The sequence below is a fragment of the Leptonychotes weddellii genome, chromosome 6, assembly GCF_054177405.1.
Source record: "Leptonychotes weddellii isolate Sample4059 chromosome 6, ASM5417740v2, whole genome shotgun sequence".
Classification (NCBI taxonomy): Eukaryota; Metazoa; Chordata; class Mammalia; order Carnivora; family Phocidae; genus Leptonychotes; species Leptonychotes weddellii.
Genome location: NC_138374.1, coordinates 30956667 through 30974342, shown reverse-complemented (window position 1 = coordinate 30974342; position 17676 = coordinate 30956667). Strand labels below are relative to the sequence as shown.

General features: G+C 34.7%; 1 protein-coding gene across 11 annotated transcripts in view; it reads left to right on the top strand.

The window, feature by feature from the left end:
* The window catches only part of EXOC6 (exocyst complex component 6), a 324809-nt gene that overhangs the window by 264215 nt on the left and 42918 nt on the right, over nucleotides 1-17676 (top strand). For all 11 annotated transcript variants that reach the window (XR_014146246.1, XM_081823819.1, XM_081823817.1 and 8 more), the window contains one exon: nucleotides 11866-12007. Coding sequence is in view for 10 of the 11 variants with exons in the window: in XM_081823819.1 (XP_081679945.1) it covers nucleotides 11866-12007 (142 nt within the window). In the remaining variant the exon portion in view is untranslated. The remainder of the gene's footprint in view (nucleotides 1-11865; nucleotides 12008-17676) is intronic.

Below are 17676 nucleotides of genomic sequence, written 5' to 3'. Positions count from 1 at the left end.
TAACTATCTTTCTTAAAAAAATGGTGCTTAAATATTATATGGTTTATTATCAGAATTTTAAAAGTAAATTAGATAATTTTTAAAAAGTAAACAGTATTTTCAGGCTATTTTAATTTAATTTTATTAATTATTATTTTAAGGAATTAAGATTTAATTAATTTTAGCCCTAATATTTTAAAGGAATAAGCTAGTACTATATATTTAGTACAGAACTTCAGCAGGAGCGTATATGTATTTAAATTGAGATCAGTGATTTGTTTTTTCGCTTTGACTTGTTCCTCACTTTTTGGAAAGAAAATACGTTTAAATGATTAATTACAAGATAATTTAATGTGCCATCTTTCTTTGAGTATTTTCTTTTAAGCTATAGTAGCAGATTATGTGGAAGCTTAGTGGCTTATCCTTTCTAAGCATCTTCAGAATCATACAGTTTTTTATTTGTAAAGAAATAGACATTTTATTTCTTTTTGTATTAAAATCATTTGTGGGAAGAGATATTTGTTAACAATTTTGATTCCAGTGCTTGGCTCTAGACCTAACTGAATTAAAATTTCCAGAGCTTAGAAGTCTGCATTTTTTTTTTTTTTTTTTTTTTTTTTTTTGACAGAGACAGACACAGCGAGAGAGGGAACACAAGCAGGGGGAGCGGGAGAGGGAGAAGCAGGCTCCCCGCTGAGCGGGGAGCCCGATGCGGGGCTCGATCCCAGGACCCTGGGATCATGACCTGAGCCGAAGGCAGACGCTTAACGACTGAGCCACCCAGGCACCCCAGAAGTCTGCATTTTTTTGATTAACATTTGAGAACAGCTGCTCTGTGGCAAAGAACCCTGTGCAAGAGTTGGTGTTTTCTAAATTTGCCAGTTCAGCAGATGTTTAGTAACTGCAAAAGTTCTTGGTATTCAAGACTACTTGATTAGGTAGACAGAAGTTTGGAGGAGGATTTGTCTGATTGGTGTGGATGTAAAAATTCACATACAAATCTCCAAAATAAAATTATGGTCACATGTATGTAATAAATTAATGCCCTTAAATTATAGCAAACACACAGAGCCAGCTTGCCTGTTTTGTAGTGTATTTTGCTACTTGAAACACTGCTTCTACTGCTATTGGAATACATTTTCCTTTTTTATTTGATTGCCTGGCTGATTTCCTCCTCAGACTAACAGCAGTGATCATGCAGCCATGTCGGTAAGTAAATACAAGCCAAAGCTAGCATGTGAATTAGATAATAGTGAACTTCCTGCAGGCTTATTTTTCTCTGCTTAGTTACTTATAGTAAATCCTAATTATTTGGGCAATAGTTTTCGTATGATTGTAGTTTTGTGAAAACTTACATTTGCAGATAATAGTCCTTATTTTGGTGAAGCTATCAGGAGGAATCTCTGGGACTTGATTGTGAAAGTTAGTATTATGGTGCATCTGTGGTGAGTGTAGTGCTTTGAGAAACTTCTCTGTGGTCACCTCATGTATGACAGGGCACAATTTGCAGATATTTCCTCATCTGTAAAATGAGGTCAATAAGAGTATATGGCCTATAGATTTTTGTGAAGGTTAAATGAGATAGTGTACATAAAATATTTAGAAAAGTGTCTAGCATATAATAAACACTCACAAATATTAGTTATTTTGTTACTTGCTTGTAAGACTATTTATGCTTTTCCTGAGTGCCTTTTCTCTACAGACCTTATCCCAAACTCCACTTGTAGAAATCTACCTCACTGCATAACCCCATATGATTCATGACTTAGTGCAGATTTTTCTTTTTCACTCCAAACCCGGTGTTGCTCGCCTGAATTGCCTTATTAGCTTTTACCTTTTTTCATGGCTTCATCATATTTTGCGTTTTACTGTGTTTGTTGCTCCATTCCGCCTCTAGTTGTGAGCTCTTGATGGCCAGAATAAGAACTCATAAATATTTTCTGAATGTACAGTATAACAAGTTCTTACCTTAAGAAGTCTCATCTAGCATTTGAAATTTAAATGTTCCTAACCTTTCTGTTCCTATTCCTTTTGTTGAAATTCAGATTTTTTTATTATAATTGTTTTCTAATTAGCCTCTGTGAGTAGTGTCTCCTCAGTTCAGTTCATCATACATACCAGTGCCCGATTATTCTTCCTAGGACACAGTCTGATCATATTTCCCTTTTGAAAAGCTTCAGAATCTGTTGCCCATCTAAAGTAAAAATTTCACAGGCTAACGAAAAGAAATTACCTCAGCCTCTTTCCAGATACATTTCTGACCATTACTCAGCGTGAGCATTCAAAGTGGAAAATTCACTGTGTCCTGGATCTTTTATTTTCTACCTTGGCTTCATTTATAACTGTAAAAATCCTGAATCTCCTCCAGAAGCATCTTTAATGCTACCACTTCATGAAACATTTGCTAATTCCACTTAACCATATGTGGATACTTTGTCCCACTTTTACTACTGTTTATATTTTGTCGTATACTATAGCCGTTTGAAGACTTGCCTTCTTTCTGCTATTAGAATTTAATCCCCTTATGTCAGGAACTATTATCCACTCATTGTATCTTCTGTAGCACCTAAACAATATTTTACACAGAGGAAGTGCTTGATAAGTATTTTTTAAGTTAACATGAGAGAAATAGTAAAGAAATGGATTGTTGCAAAAGTCTTTTTCTTGTATGCATAGTGTAAAAAATATACTGCACAGATCAGAATTTTTGAATCAGATTTATTTGTGAAGTATAGAATACTTTCTAATTTTGAAGAGAAAGTTATAGTTGTATTCACAGGCAAAAATTTGGAAATTGTCTGTATGAAAATTATTTAATAAAGGTGGTGTCAATACTGATTAGAAATATTTGTTTACTCTTTCCTTGCACATCTCCATGAAAGAATAACATAATTAACTCAAACTACAACTCTCTTCATGCCTGTAAATTGAGTAGTGATTTAAACACAATACAAGACCTAATAGCACCAAAATAACCACTGTGAATTCCGAGCACTAAGGCCAAGTACTTTGTCCCATTGAGGAGACAGACCCTCGGGTTTTCACTTCAACTTTTTCTTCATTTGTTGTAGTAATTGTTAAGTATATACTTAAGCTTGCTAACAAGTTTCCTGCAGATAAATCATATACATGTTCAAAATACAGAAGTCATGTTCAGAAGGGATACTAATCCTGCTGTCCAAAAAAACCCCTCAAATTGTTTCTTGTTCTCTTTTTAAGAAGGCAGGGATAGATTTGGGGATCAGTTTTGTATAAATTAGCATGAGAAATCTTAAAAGCTTTGGCACTTGAATGTTCAGGGTTTTGAAAAAGTTACTTATATGGGATAGTTCTTTCTCTGGCGATAAATGAGGTATTTCTACTGACATTTTTTATATCCATTTCCATACTTTATAAAAAGTTAATTCCAAATACACAAAAATCAATAGAACAAACCATTGACCGTACATTAGTGCATTGGAGAGATTTAAAGAACTTGGAGAGAGAATGTAAATGAAAAAGTTGGAAACAGTCAAAGCCCACTGTTAGAGAATTTATATTTTTTCTTAAGCCTTTTTTTTTAATATGTATTTTTTTAAGTAGGCTGTACACCCAACATGGGGTTTGAACTCATGACCCTGAGATCAAGAGTTACACGCTCCACCAACTGAGCCAGCCAGGCACCCCTATATTTTTTCTTAAGCTTTTCATTAATGTAATTAAACAATTAAATGATTTTCACTACTGTAAGTTAATTGCAAAAAATAAGAATGTTGCTTTTTAGTTGAATATAAACAGTCGAATTTTATAACTTTAGTCCTTTTAAGTATTTATTAAGTTGATGCTGACTAATCTTGGTGAGAGATTTATTTGCATTAAGTTGTAAGTCTTATATGTGTATGTAGCATAACACACTTAAATATTTCCCACTGTCAAAGGCTGTGGAAAACAGCATTTTGATTCAGAACATAATTGGAAGAAGTAGTAGTAATAGAAGACTTTTAGTTTAGAAGGAAACAGCAGGAGAGATTTAGTAGAAAGCTAATGGATTAGGAGAGAACTGTATGGAGCCTAACAGGAATGGAAAAGGGTGAGGATAGAGCTCATGGGAAAAGTGGAACAGCCTTGGTGCATTTATATTTACAGTATGTTTGCAGGTCAGATATAACAAAATTCAGCAGGCCAAGGTGCTGATATATACTTACAAAAAACTTACGTGGGGGCGCCTGGGTGGCTCAGTCGTTAAGCGGCTGCCTTCAGCTCAGGTCGTGATCCCAGGGTCCTGGGATCGAGCCCCCACATCAGGCTCCCTGCTCTGTGGGAAGCCTGCTTCTCCCTCTCCCACTCCCCCTGCTTGTGTTCCCTCTCTCGTGCTGTCTCTCTCTGTCAAATAAATAAATAAAATCTTAAAAAAAAAAAAAAAAAACTTACGTAAGGTGCTATAATATGAAAGCTAAGGAGATTGGACCTTGGAAAATCCCACCAAAGGAGCATGTTCAGACAAATATCACATATAGGGAATGAATTCAGAAGATGAGCAACATTTTATTTTATTTTATTTTCTAAAGATTTTATTTATTCATTTGAGACACAGAGATACAGAGAGAGAGAAAGAGGGAGAGAGAGCATGAGCAGGGGGAGAGGCAGAGGGAGAAGCAGGTTCCCCACTGAGCCAGGACCCCGATGCGGGACTGGATCCCAGGACCCCGGGATCATGACCTGAGCTGAAGGCAGACGCTCAACCATCTGAGCCACCCAGGCGCCCGATGAGCAACATTTTAATCCCTTCCTTTTCTTTCATTCAGGAGACTTTAGGCATTGTAGGAAGGCTGTGATGTTCTTTTAGATCATTTACTTATGACAATCAGTGTGTTAAATGGTAGCTATGAGATTAAAAGCCAGTGTCAATTCTTTGGAAACGAGAAGGGAGCAGCCATTAAAGGCCTACTGTAGATGCTGTAAGGACTTACTCGTCACTCTCAGAGTACTGTTGAATATCATTTGCAGGGTTGTCTCTAGGAAAAAAAAATGGTAATTAGGTAATTAGATAACTTACCTTGATCGCTCCCTCCCACTTTGTATAGATAGGTTTCATCTTTGAATATATTTTGATATATATCCTCCCTCCACTTGATACATTTCCCTTATTCTTTTAAAAATCCCATTTCTCAACTGGAAGTGAATCTAAAAGTATCTACCCCAACCCCATTCCCACAGTCTACAGCAGCCTCATGAAATTACTTGTTCAGAAGGCCCTTGACATTCTGGGTGAGTATACCCCAAAACTTTGAGAACTTTCAAATTTGAGAATACGTCTATGCCATGTAATTTCTTTCAGAAAATGCTATGAAATGTAACTGAGTAGTGTAGACCTTAACAAGAATTATTTTATCCATGTCAACTAACAGAAGACAGCAAAGCCACATTGAGTTGGGAGGGAGGTTGGGACTTCACATTTAGTCTCTTGAGTGATACCGCTGATACCGATTTCACAGAGCATGTTATTCAAGTGTGTGCCTCAGCAAATGAAGCCCTACTTGTACTGGACTCTGAGATTCTTAAAAGGTCAAAACCTAAATTTACTTTATTTATTTATTTTAGATTTTATTTATTTATTTGACAGAGAGAGACATAGCGAGAGTGGGAACACAAGCAGGGGGAGTGGGAGAGGAAGAAGCAGGCTTCCCACAGAGCAGGGAGCCCAGTGCGGGGCTTGATCCCAGAACCCTGAGATCATGACCTGAGCCAAAGGCAGATGCTTAATGACTGAGCCACCCAGGCACCCCATCGAAACCTAAATTTAAATTCCTTGAATGACAAAGGCCTGCTCTGCATTATACTTGTATATTTATGGCTGGATTTATGATATGTCAGCTACCTACCTACATATATTAATGAGTCAGTTGGCTCGAGTGACGTTTGTCCATTTCACTAGTGATCATGTGGGAACTACTTACATTGTCTAACGTATTAGTAATTCTGGCAACTTCTTTGTAAATTTTAAATTGTACTGGGACTGCAAACTCTAGTACATTTTAATGATTAAATAGCCCTGAAATGAGGGTATGACTCTGCTGTCACCAAGCTGTTGCTTTTAGAACAGTTCCTGGGATGCTCCAGTGATTTGCTCTTAATTCTGTGGCTTAGCCATAGTACTCAGTCACCACAGGGAAAATTCCAGCTCATCTTTAACTTCCCTTGCTTTTCTTATAATTGCTAAGTGAAAGAAGTTATAGAGCCTTAATATTTTATTGCTTCCCTACTTAAACATATGCCTAACTGCCCAACTTGCTATTATCAAGTAGATTTAAGAGTTAGGAATAATCCTTGTCAGCTCCCACACAGCTTAAACTAGCTTCCTCTTCTTGCCAGTCTGGGCAAAAGTGCATGCAGCTTTTTCACCATTTTATCTTGATTTCTGATATTATCAATTGCTTGGAAGCAGAGGCATTTCTTTAAAACCTTGACGTCTTCTAGACTTTTATTGCTCTGCTTGTCCTTGTATTTTCTTTCCACCTATTAAAAGTAGAATGAGTTAGAAGATAGCATGGAGCTGCTATGACATCAGCAGTGATACTTGCAGAAAGCTAAAAGTCTGGATATTACATGTCATCTAAGGCCATATTCAAAAGATTTTTTTAAAAAATAAAAAGGCCACCAAATTTGATGAGCCAGTGGTTGGGATAAGGAAATTTTGAGTGAAAGAGACATTGCCATATATTACAGCTGTCCTAAAGTTTTCCCAGTTTGGGGAAATTTTTTCCCCCAACTTTAAGATAATTGTGTTCTATTTAATCTGTGTGTGTGTGTGTGTGTGTCCCCAAGAGCCTGCATTTATGTTACTGTCTCATATCCTTATGATTGGGAATTGTTAGGAGGAGAAAAGCCTGAAAGGGAAGAATGGGAATTCATACTTCATTGTGGGGATTATGGTTAATTGATGTGCTAACCACCTCTTTTGGGGCTAAAGCTACTTTAGGTGGGGACAGAAAGAGTATGAGAGGAATATAGTAATAAATGTAAAAGAGGTATTTTGGAGAATGTTGGAGGTGTTTAGAGTTGAGTATATTTTGATAGACCTGTGAGTGTTTTTGGCATAATCTCAAAAATCTGTCTTCAAGATAGTGTTAAAGTTATTATTAAAACTCAATGAAGGAATTCATCTTGATATTTAAACCTTTATCCATTCTGTATTTTTGGGAATCTGAGACATTTCAGTGTTATATATGTCAGTACTGCAGCATTCAGCCAGAAGCCTATTTTACTAGATAGAAAAATCTGTACATTTGTGAAGTCATCTTGGGGAAATTTTCATGTTTTATATTAATGTTTTAGATATGTTTTTTCCTGGTTTATTTAATAACATTCTTTACATAAGAGCAGGATATAGTTTTATGTAGTAAAACTTTAGATTAGTGGTTTTTATATAAAATAGAAGGAAGAAAAATAAATTTCTTAAGTTAAAATATCTACTTTTCAATGGGAATCTTTTTTCATATTTCAATTAGGAATTTATTTCTAATTTTAGTGTTTACTTCACATTTGATGAAAGACCTCACTCTTTTAGTCTGTCTTTAAAAAGGCTATATACATTGTGGGTCTTTAGGAGACTGACCAATTCAGCAATGTTTCCCTTTTTCTTTTGCCTTTCCTCTGAAAAGACTATTGCATAGTCTCAAGTGAAATTTATGCAGCAAACTGAGAGGGAGTGAGTTTGAATAATATGGTAATATTTTACTGCTTTAAGTAACTTAAAAAATTAATAACTTAAATAATTGTAAAATGCCATACAGAATCAGAATTAATTAATAAATTTTCTTGCCAGTGTTAGATTTAACATTCAAATTGACCATAATTTTATTTCAATTTTCCAGATTTTTCTGACAAGAGTTACATAACCTTTTAAAACAAAATATGTTATTAATTTAAAGAACAGTAAATGCAACGCACAATATTTCTGAGTCTATATATTTCTTTTTACTTAAATAAAAAAAATAGTTTATTGTGCAAAGTTGGCCTTTTGTGGGAATATAAATAAGGTAAAATGGATTCTCCTGGGATCATTAAGGAAGGAAGACCAATACAGAAAGAATGGTTGTTATTTTAAGAGCACATTTTTATGTTAAATGTAGTTGAGAGAGAATGAAAGCAGCATTGAAAAATGCTTTCAAATAATTACTGTTGAAATCAAACCTTTCTTTTTTTTATTAGATCTTTGAAATAAGAGCATGGTGAGATAAATGAAAACTTCAAATGAAAATTTTAATGTGTCACATTAGTTTTTAAGTATTCTACATTTCTCCTATTATTATATTAGAGTAGATCTATCAAAACATTACTTTGAAACCAAAACAGTTCTGAGCCATAATCTAATAAAATCTGTTGTATTTTTGTTACCATGTCATTTTGTGGTGTTTCAAAGGAAAGAGAGTATCTTTAGTCTAATCTGTAATAGTAAATTATTTTAGAAATTTGGCTTGACATACAAACAGATGTGTTTTCTTGATTCCTTTTAAACTGAGGGTTGGTGGTTTGTGGTTTATTGTTCCTGTGATTGGCATTAAAAGCCTTATTTCACAGCTTGCAGTGAGGGACTATTGGCTAAAGAGTGGCTGTGTTCCACAAACTAAATTCAAAAAGTGTCAATCAAGGTCTCACATAGGTTGCTTAGAGAATGAGTTTTCTTACTGATTTCACCAAATGTCGCCTCATGCTGTCTTTGATTGGCACAGCCTGGCAGGGAGGATGGATGAATCTGTCACCGACTGGTTAATTGTGTTGCTGGTCTCAGTCTGACATCAGGTCTTTGACTCCTAAGTGGCTCAATACAAAACAAATTAGCAGATTGTAGTCATATTTCTCATTCTATATGCTTTGACTTTGTTGAATGCAGTCCATAAATCATATTGACTGACACACAAGTAAATGATGAAAGCTGCTTTTGAGACATGGATCTAGAAAGCAGCACTGTGAAGGTGCCATGGAAGGATGCATATGGTTGACCCTTTGGGAATTTCCTAGGAGCCAAATGTCTCCTTACCACAATTGTTCCTAGAAGAAAAGCTTTTGGGTAATGCAAAAAGGATCTAATATGTCAGCAAATTCTCTTTTACAAGTTCCTTTGAAATCTAAGAAGTTTGTCTAAGGGTTTTCTCTCTTTGCAAGTTGTTTTTCAGCAAAATGTTAGAGGAGGGTAAAAAAGTAGTTACCTTTAAAAGTTTGGCAGGTGTTTTTACTTATTTATTGAACTTTGTGTTAAAGAGAAAGAAAATGTTAATAGTAGTTGCAATTAGTTGCAATTAATTTTTCAGATGAGTGCTGCAGAAAATTCTACGTGTTTGAAATTTATTATTTCGGTTTTGTTTGTTAAAAAAACAGCATTTCTAATGAAAAAGGCTAGCTTCTAAAGATAATTGCAAATGTACTTAGATTATTTGTGTCCTAGAAAATGATAATATTATTAAGAGTGTCCACAGTATTAGCAATAATAATGTTCAGAAAGGGGTCTTTGGTTATATCAAAGTGTACCAAGGGCTATAGGCATCAAAAATGAATTGCCAAAGGTATTTTTTGGGTGTGCAAATATTTGGAACATTAAACATTTTCTCTCTAAATACAAGTAATAGATGGATTTAAGGATATTTATGCACATTTTATAGTTAGGAAGTAAACATGTTAAAAATGTATTATCTTATAGAATATAACTTTTTAAATGTTTGAAGAATCCAAACCTTTGATATTAACTTTAATTTGGGGCTATAAGAAAGAATTTATTTCATTTGAAGATTTATGAAATATTTTACAATTTTAATCTTATATCTTTGAGAACAATAAGCCTGTCTTTAATATGCATAATCAGAAGAAATTTGGTATTAGGGTTTTATTATTACATATGTTGTTTAAACAAAAAGCTAAATTCACACGCGCATGCATGTGTGTGTGTGTGTGTGTTTTCATTACCTATTTCCACCAAGTTTATGGAATAGCCTGTATTTCTGTACTCTTACCATCATTTTTGGCTCCAGTACTACTGTTACTTAGTCATTTGTAGCATTTGAACCCATGTTGAATTTTAAAGGTCACCTTAAAATTATACCACTTACATTGTGCAGTGTGTTTACTTATAAAATGAATATAATAGTAATTTTAGGGGGCAATTTATTAATCTGTTTTGCAGTTGGTATATCATAGGGGCAACATATGTAGGACATGGAGCTGATTGGATGGAGAAGTACATGAAGCTAAAATGCAGTAGTTGTTCCATTAGGTCAAAATTATATTTCCATTAAGTATTCTCAAGCCTATAACATTGTAACTAAATTACATGCCATTGATTTCTCCTTTTTCTATGTTTTTGTCCCCCTCTCATTCATATTGATATTATGGTGCTTGGGGAATGGAGCTGCATGTCTCCCAGACTAATTCCTCTTGGGTTTGAGGGATCTTGAAGCATGCTGGGTTTTGCATTGTTTGTTACATTCTTTTTTGGCAGTTCATCAGTATCTGTCAAATATATTGTTTGCATTGGCTTTTATCTCTGAAGTTTTTGATTAAGAAATTGAGATTCCATTTCAGATACAGTTTTTCACTGCATAGTATCTAAATGCTAAAGATTTATTCATAAAAGCTGCTTTGTTTCTAGTCTGATTTTAAATGTGTAGTTTAATGAACAAATGTTGTTCTAATAGATATCTTAAAAACATATTTATGTTTTTTTCTAAGAGATCAACTCTAAACATTTCTGTACCAATTTAGTAAAACATTTATGTTTAGATTTTTTCCATGATTTTGTAGCTTTATTGGCCTTTGTAAGTAGTAAAAAACATAATTATCAAATAACACTGAGTAAATATTTATTAATGCAAATGAGGCAAAACATGGCACATTTTCCAAAAGTCGTTATTTCTGACTTCATAGGTCTTTGAATCCTATCACAGGAGTCAATCCATCACCAAATCACATGTTTGTGGTTGAAGAGAGCAATACTAGGAGCAGTATTACACTGGAAAACTATACATGAAAGAGTCTTTATAATATTTTAAACTTTTAATTGGGATACAAAATCTGTTTAAAGAAACAGTTTATACTAAAAGTGACGTTAATCTAGAGGCTAAACATGAAAACTTAAAATTTTTATCATTTTTAAGAAAATATAGCCTTAAGGCTATCAGTGAAAATTTATATAGTTTTTAGGAGCTTATTATAGTAGAAAATATTTTATAATAATATATGTAGTGAAAGAAAACCACAAATATTTGTAATTTATTTAACCACGTATTTCTAAATTATCAGGTGATTTAAAAACTAAATGTAGATCTGTAGATGATTTTGAAATCATATTGGTAGGCAAGTCCCCCCAGCTAATTGAAGCTCTGCTACAAACTGATGTTGATTAGAGGAACTTATGACTCAAAAGTATATTTTTATTTTAGGTACAGTTTAAATAAAAATATAGTGTTTATTAACTTCCTTTATTCTGGCTTGGTTAATTATATAAAGCAGAGCTTAAAGAACATTACATGAATAAAATGTTCTGTCAGTATAATTATTTTATTTCATAAATGCCATGTTTTAATGTGCATTTTTAAAATACTTGAGACATTTCAAGAGATATAACATAATAAATCATGGGTTTTTTACTTGTCTTTTAATTTTCCTGGGTGCAGTTAGAACTTTAATGATATTTATGTTCTGAGAAGGACAAATAAACAAGAATATTAATTTTAATTCTTAGGTTAAAAGGCATAACTGCTTAGAATACAGAAATAGGCCAGTAGTCACTGTTGTACCCCCAAAAAGGCAACAAAAAGAATGTCAGGTGTATAATTTTTCTGATACTTCGCGGTGTATTTCTGTGTTTGCTTATTTGTTTATTTATATTTTGGTTTTAATATTTGTTTTAAACAGGGGAAGGTTGCCCAGACTGCTTGCATGTCAGCCTGCCAGCATCTGTCAACATCCTTAATGCAGATGCTGTTGGACAGTGAGTTAAAACAGATAAGCATGGGAGCCGTCCAGCAATTTAACTTAGATGTCATACAGTGTGAATGTAAGTACCTTATTGGTTAAATCTCATATATTTCTAGGAATTTATATTAAAATTGTATGGAAAAAATGGTATATAAAAGGATGGTTCAGGAAAAGAAGGAAAAGGCCTGAATCTGAAATTTTCAGCAGCCTTTGAAGCAACTTCTTTCCAGGAAGATAAAAATATCTCAGCTTCAATTTAGGGGCCCTAGAGCTCTAGAAGCACCGAAGTGGCAATACAGACTGGGATAATTGAAAAGATGATTCATTTTTCTCCTTATTCCTTTTTCTGGTCATTCTTGCCAGGACACTCCTAACATTGGGCATCAATGAATGAAATCATTCTAAGTTTGTCGTTCTTACTTTCTGGATAGGTAGCATTTTAGATATTTGCTGCAGGGATAATCTTAGGGCCCTGCATTCCAAATGAAGCTTCTTTTATATTCTGAATTTTTGATTCTCATTCCCCCTAAATTTCTTAAGCCTTTACCTTTGCCATTGTTTTTCACTGTTTTCTTTAGGTAAGAAGTGAGCAGATTCTGTAATCTCATGTTGACATTAGCCAGTGTGCTTCCAAACTGGATATGCTATTTGGTTATTAGCTTTGTAATATATACTTCTGGATGTGGGTTTTATCACCCTTAAATTATAACTCTTTAAATAAAGAATGTAAGTATACAGAGCAATTTTCAAACATTGCCTTCAAATGAATGGTATACTGTTTAAATGATGAAAATGCCTGGTTGACAACTGAGTCAGGCACCACTGTTGATAAATTGAAAATCAGTGGGGCACAAGAAGGATTATAAAATGTCTGTCTGAGGCAAATTTTGCAATAATATATTCTGTATGAAAGACATTGAAAATGTCAGCAGCTTGCAACTGAAGCAAAAGTGACTGATTTTTTTCAACAAATATCAAATATTTGTCTGCCCACTGTGTATAAGGCATTCTGAGAGGAAAAACAGAATTAATATTAAAGAAAATAATTATCGGGACGCCTGGGTGGCTCAGTTGGTTAAGCAGCTGCCTTTGGCTCAGGTCATGATCCCAGGGTCCTGGGATCGAGTCCCGCATCGGGCTCCTTGCTCAGCAGGGAGCCTGCTTCTCCCTCTGCCTGCCGCTCCCCCTGCTTGTGCTCTCTCTCTCTCTGACAAATAAATAAACAAAACCTTTAAAAAAAAAATAAAATAATTATGTAAGCTGTTTGATCAAGATCAGTTGTTTACTGCACACAAAAAATAAGGTTTTTTAAAACTTACCTATTTCCTTCAAAAAAAGAGAAATGCTTATTTACAAAGGAAAAGAAAGTTTTTCCTTAGGGAAGAAAAGGATTTATTTTCTTTTCCTAGGAAAAGAAATTTTTTTCTTTTTTTCTACTTAGAAAACCTTTATTGGCTAGTTTGGTAAGGAAAAAAAAAAGAAAAGAAAACCTTTATTATATATCTTTCTCAAAATACAACTATCATTTAAAATGGTATTTATTTTGTATTTTTAAAATATTTATCAAAAAATACTTTTTTTTTTTTTTACAAGTTTCTAAGCTCAAAATAATTGTTATTCCATTTTACAAATAATTTGAAACTGATTTTTTTGAAAGTTCTATAAAGGTTATCTTATTAAGATCATTCCAGTATGACATTACATACGTAAACATCTTACATAAATATTGCTTGAAGTATTTTGTATTTTTACATCTTTAATGTGTATTCAAAATAATTAGGTGGTTGAACCCTTTATTGGCATTTGGGTGTGTCTTCTCATGTTTTTTGTTCAAAAATGGAAATTACTGTTTGGCTAGGCAACTTTAGGTATCTAGATCTTCTCTCTGTTTTCTTCCACCTCCATGAAAGGCTAGTCTAACTGTACTTACAGAAAGATACATAAACCCCAAAATCTTTGCCTCTCTGTCTTTTTTTTTTTTAAGATAGATTTATTTATTTATTTATTTATTTATTTATTTATTTATTTATTTATTTGACAGAGACACAGCGAGAGAGGGAACACAGCCAGGGGCAGAGGGAGAGGCAGAAGCAGACTCCCCGCCAAGCAGGGAGCCTGATGCGGGGCTCGATTCCAGGAACCTGGGATCATGACCTGAGCCGAAGGCAGACGCTTAACGACTGAGCCATCCAGGCACCCCTGCCTCTCTGTCTTTCCATAGGATAGTTTCTACCTTTAGTTGACTTCTTTAGGTGGAGTTCCTGAAGGCTCCTTTTAAAATGCTGATTTTTTTTTTAAGCACTATTCTCTTGGAAGAGACCAAGAAAGGTCCTAAGTATGAGCCAAAACTCAGAAAATCTAAATTTAAATACAAGAAGGGTAAACCCCAGTCTGATGGGGGCCAAGGTTCAGGCACTATAGGTATGGAAAGGGGGAGAGACCAGGATTCAAAGACAAACCACACAAGATAATTCAGCTTCCTTTAAGATTATGCCTGTGGTTGGCTCTGCTCCTTAATACTTATCATGTATTACTTAATCATTACTTAATATAGCATCATACATTTAGTACTCATTGAAGAAATGTAAACCAACATTACATTTTCCATGCTTATCCCACTCTCTTTCTGGTGCAAAAGAACTTTCTACCCCCAATCATGAATTTGCTGATACATAAATCACTTAAAAATGAAACTTAGCTTTTTCTCTAATGAATATGTTAAGAGAATTAGGTTTTCATCTTACTTTAAGTAGTATTTTTGTTTTTTTAAATCTGGAAGAAAGATTTTTTCTTTTTTAATTTAAGATTTTATTTTTAAGTAATCTCTACACCCAATGTGGGGCTCTAACCCACAATCTGGAGATCAAGAGTTACATGCTCTACCAACTGAGCAAGCCAGGTGCCCCCAAAAGCAGTTTGTTTTAAAAAATATGAAGTTTAAATTCAGTATTAATGCAGGATGTATGCTTTCTACATATTGGGGCAGGGAAAGGAGAAGAGGAATTTGGCTAGGTAGGAGGAAGGCTAAAATGTATCATAAATTTGTGAAGAGAAGGGATCTCTATACCATAGGAATCAACTGGGATATGGAAAAGATAGGTAAGTAATTCAGATGTGGAATCCTAAAAGCTAAAAGATCATCAAATTTCACCACTTACCTGGTAATAAATATACACATACTCCTCTACCTTGAAATCCTTTCTAAATAACCCTGCCAAATAGTTGTCCAGCTAGTCCTTGAACATCCAATTTGGGGGATTAACTACTCTTCAGAAACTGTGTTTCCGTGTAATGTATCACTCTATTAGTTTCTTCCAGTGAGGTGAAATCACTTTCTCTAAACTTATCTTAATGGAGCTAGTTCTACCTTGGCTACAGTCAACACTGCCTTTGTGCAAATTAGAAATGGTATCCCTGTTAAAGGAAAAAGTACTCCAGAGTTGTCTGTTTTACATGAATTAGAAAAAGTTTACCTTCTTTCTAGCTGGACTCAACCCCCTCCAAGGCACGTGGCTTTATCAAGTGAAATGTGGTCTAGATGTCAGCCCTTCCCTTGCTCCCCTCTCCTCTCCTCAGCTGGACACCCAGATGTAGTAAACAGTCTGATGCAGTCTGTATATGGCAGTTCTGCTTAGGTTCGTACAGAGAAAAAACAAATCCTCATCCACAAACCAATTATATGAAAACTGCTCTTATATCCTTCCAAATCTTCTGAAGGCCAGACATCAACAGTGCCTCTTACTGTTCTCATGTGATATGATTTTAGATCCAAAGCTCTTCTTTGAATAAACTGGTTTGACTACCTTCTGTTTAATGTCTGATACCCAAAGTTGACTACAGAGATACCGAGGTATGGGGGGATCCAGTATAATCTGCAGTTGGACTATCAAATGTATTATTCCATAGTCTGTACTTCATTACTAAAGCCCAAACTATTATTATCTTTTTTGGTTGCCAGAGTATACTCTTGAATCATTGAAGCTATAATCTTCTAAAACTTGTGTATCTCTCTCTCTCTCTGGTGTGTGTGTGTGTGATTGTGATTGTTAAGCTCTGTTTTTCTTATCCTATACTTGTGTGGTTGGTTTTGTTGTGGGATTTTAAAGTTAGCCATATTAAATTTTAAGATTTGTTTCACAACTAACCTATTGAGGTCTCTTTATATCAAAATTTAATATCATCTGCAGATTTGTAATCATGCTTTTTATATATTTAACAAAGTTACTAACAAAATGTTGAACAAAACCTTTTATTTATATCATGAGATACAGTACATCAATGGTTCTCAAAACCTGATTCCCAGATGAGGACCTGGGAACTTGTTAGAAATGCAAATTATTGGGTTCCACCTGCTGAATTGGGACCTCTGGGCACCAGACCCTCTAGGTGATTTTGATCCACAGTAAAGTTTGAGTACCACATTATATGGATCTTCCCTTTGTATTGACTTAGATCCATTATTCAGAATTTTATGAGTATCTTGAATACCCATATGGTTTTGCTCAAAGTGATAAGCAAGTTTTTCAGATGCCTTGCTGGCATATAGGGATAATAATAACCATTGGATTTTTCTTATCAATCAGTCTATCCTTTAAAAGAAGAAAATGATGCTACTCTGATTCTTCATAAACCCATATTGGCTCATCATTACTTTCTCGTCAAGAGACCCAGAAATCATTACTTAAAAGACCGTGACTGATTTTTGAGACTAACATAAAATCTTACTAGTCTGTGTTGTACTAGTAAGAGATCCAGAGTCCAAAGAAGTCAGGTAGCAGGGATCAGGAATTAGAGACCATGGGCAAGTTAAGAAAGGCTTAAGTCAAAGAATTTAAGCAATAGGAGGTGAGCATGAAATATAAGCATCAGGAATGGCCTTTGTATGGGGCACCTGGGTGGCTCAGTCAGTTAAGCTTCTGCCTTTGGCTCAGGTCATGATCTCCGGGTCCTGGGATCAGGCCCCGACTGGGGCTCCCTGCTCATCCGGAAGCCTGCTTCTCTCTCTCCCTCAGCCCCTCCCCCAACTTGTGCTCCCCGTCCCCTCTCTGTCTCTCTCTCTCAAATAAATAAAATCTTAAAAAAAAAAAAAAAAGAATGGCCTTTATTCTAAGTTAGATCTTCCTTTAATTGGGTTTGATCAGAAAGCAGAATGTTTATTTTTCCATCATCATTACTTTGTGAAAACTTTATACATGTATTTCCTAGGCCTCAGATTGTCAATCTACAGATAGAAACAAAAAGGACATCTCACTGAAGTTGGGAAGATGGGACGATGGAAATAATTTCGTTTCTGTCATCATTCAACCATGTGCTTCTAGTTTTTGTTTGTTTTATTTTTCTGGTGGTGAAAGAATTAGCTCTGATCCATCTGTGTGCTCACTTGTTTTTTTATTTTTTTTAAATTTTATTATGTTATGTTAATCACCATACGTTACATCATTAGTTTTTGATGTAGTGTTCCATGATTCATTGTTTGCGTATAACACCCAGTGCTCCCTTCAGTACGTGCCCTCTTTAATACCCATCACCAGGCTAACCCATCCCCCTGCCCGCCCCAGAATCCGCAGTTTGTTTCTCAGAGTCCATAGTCTGTCATGGTTCATCTCCCTCTCCGATTTCCCCCCCTTCATTTTTCCCTTCCTACTATCTTCTTCTTTTTTTTTTTTAACATATAATGAATTATTTGTTTCAGAGGTACAGGTCTGTGATTCAACAGTCTTACACAATTCACAGTGCTCACCATACCAC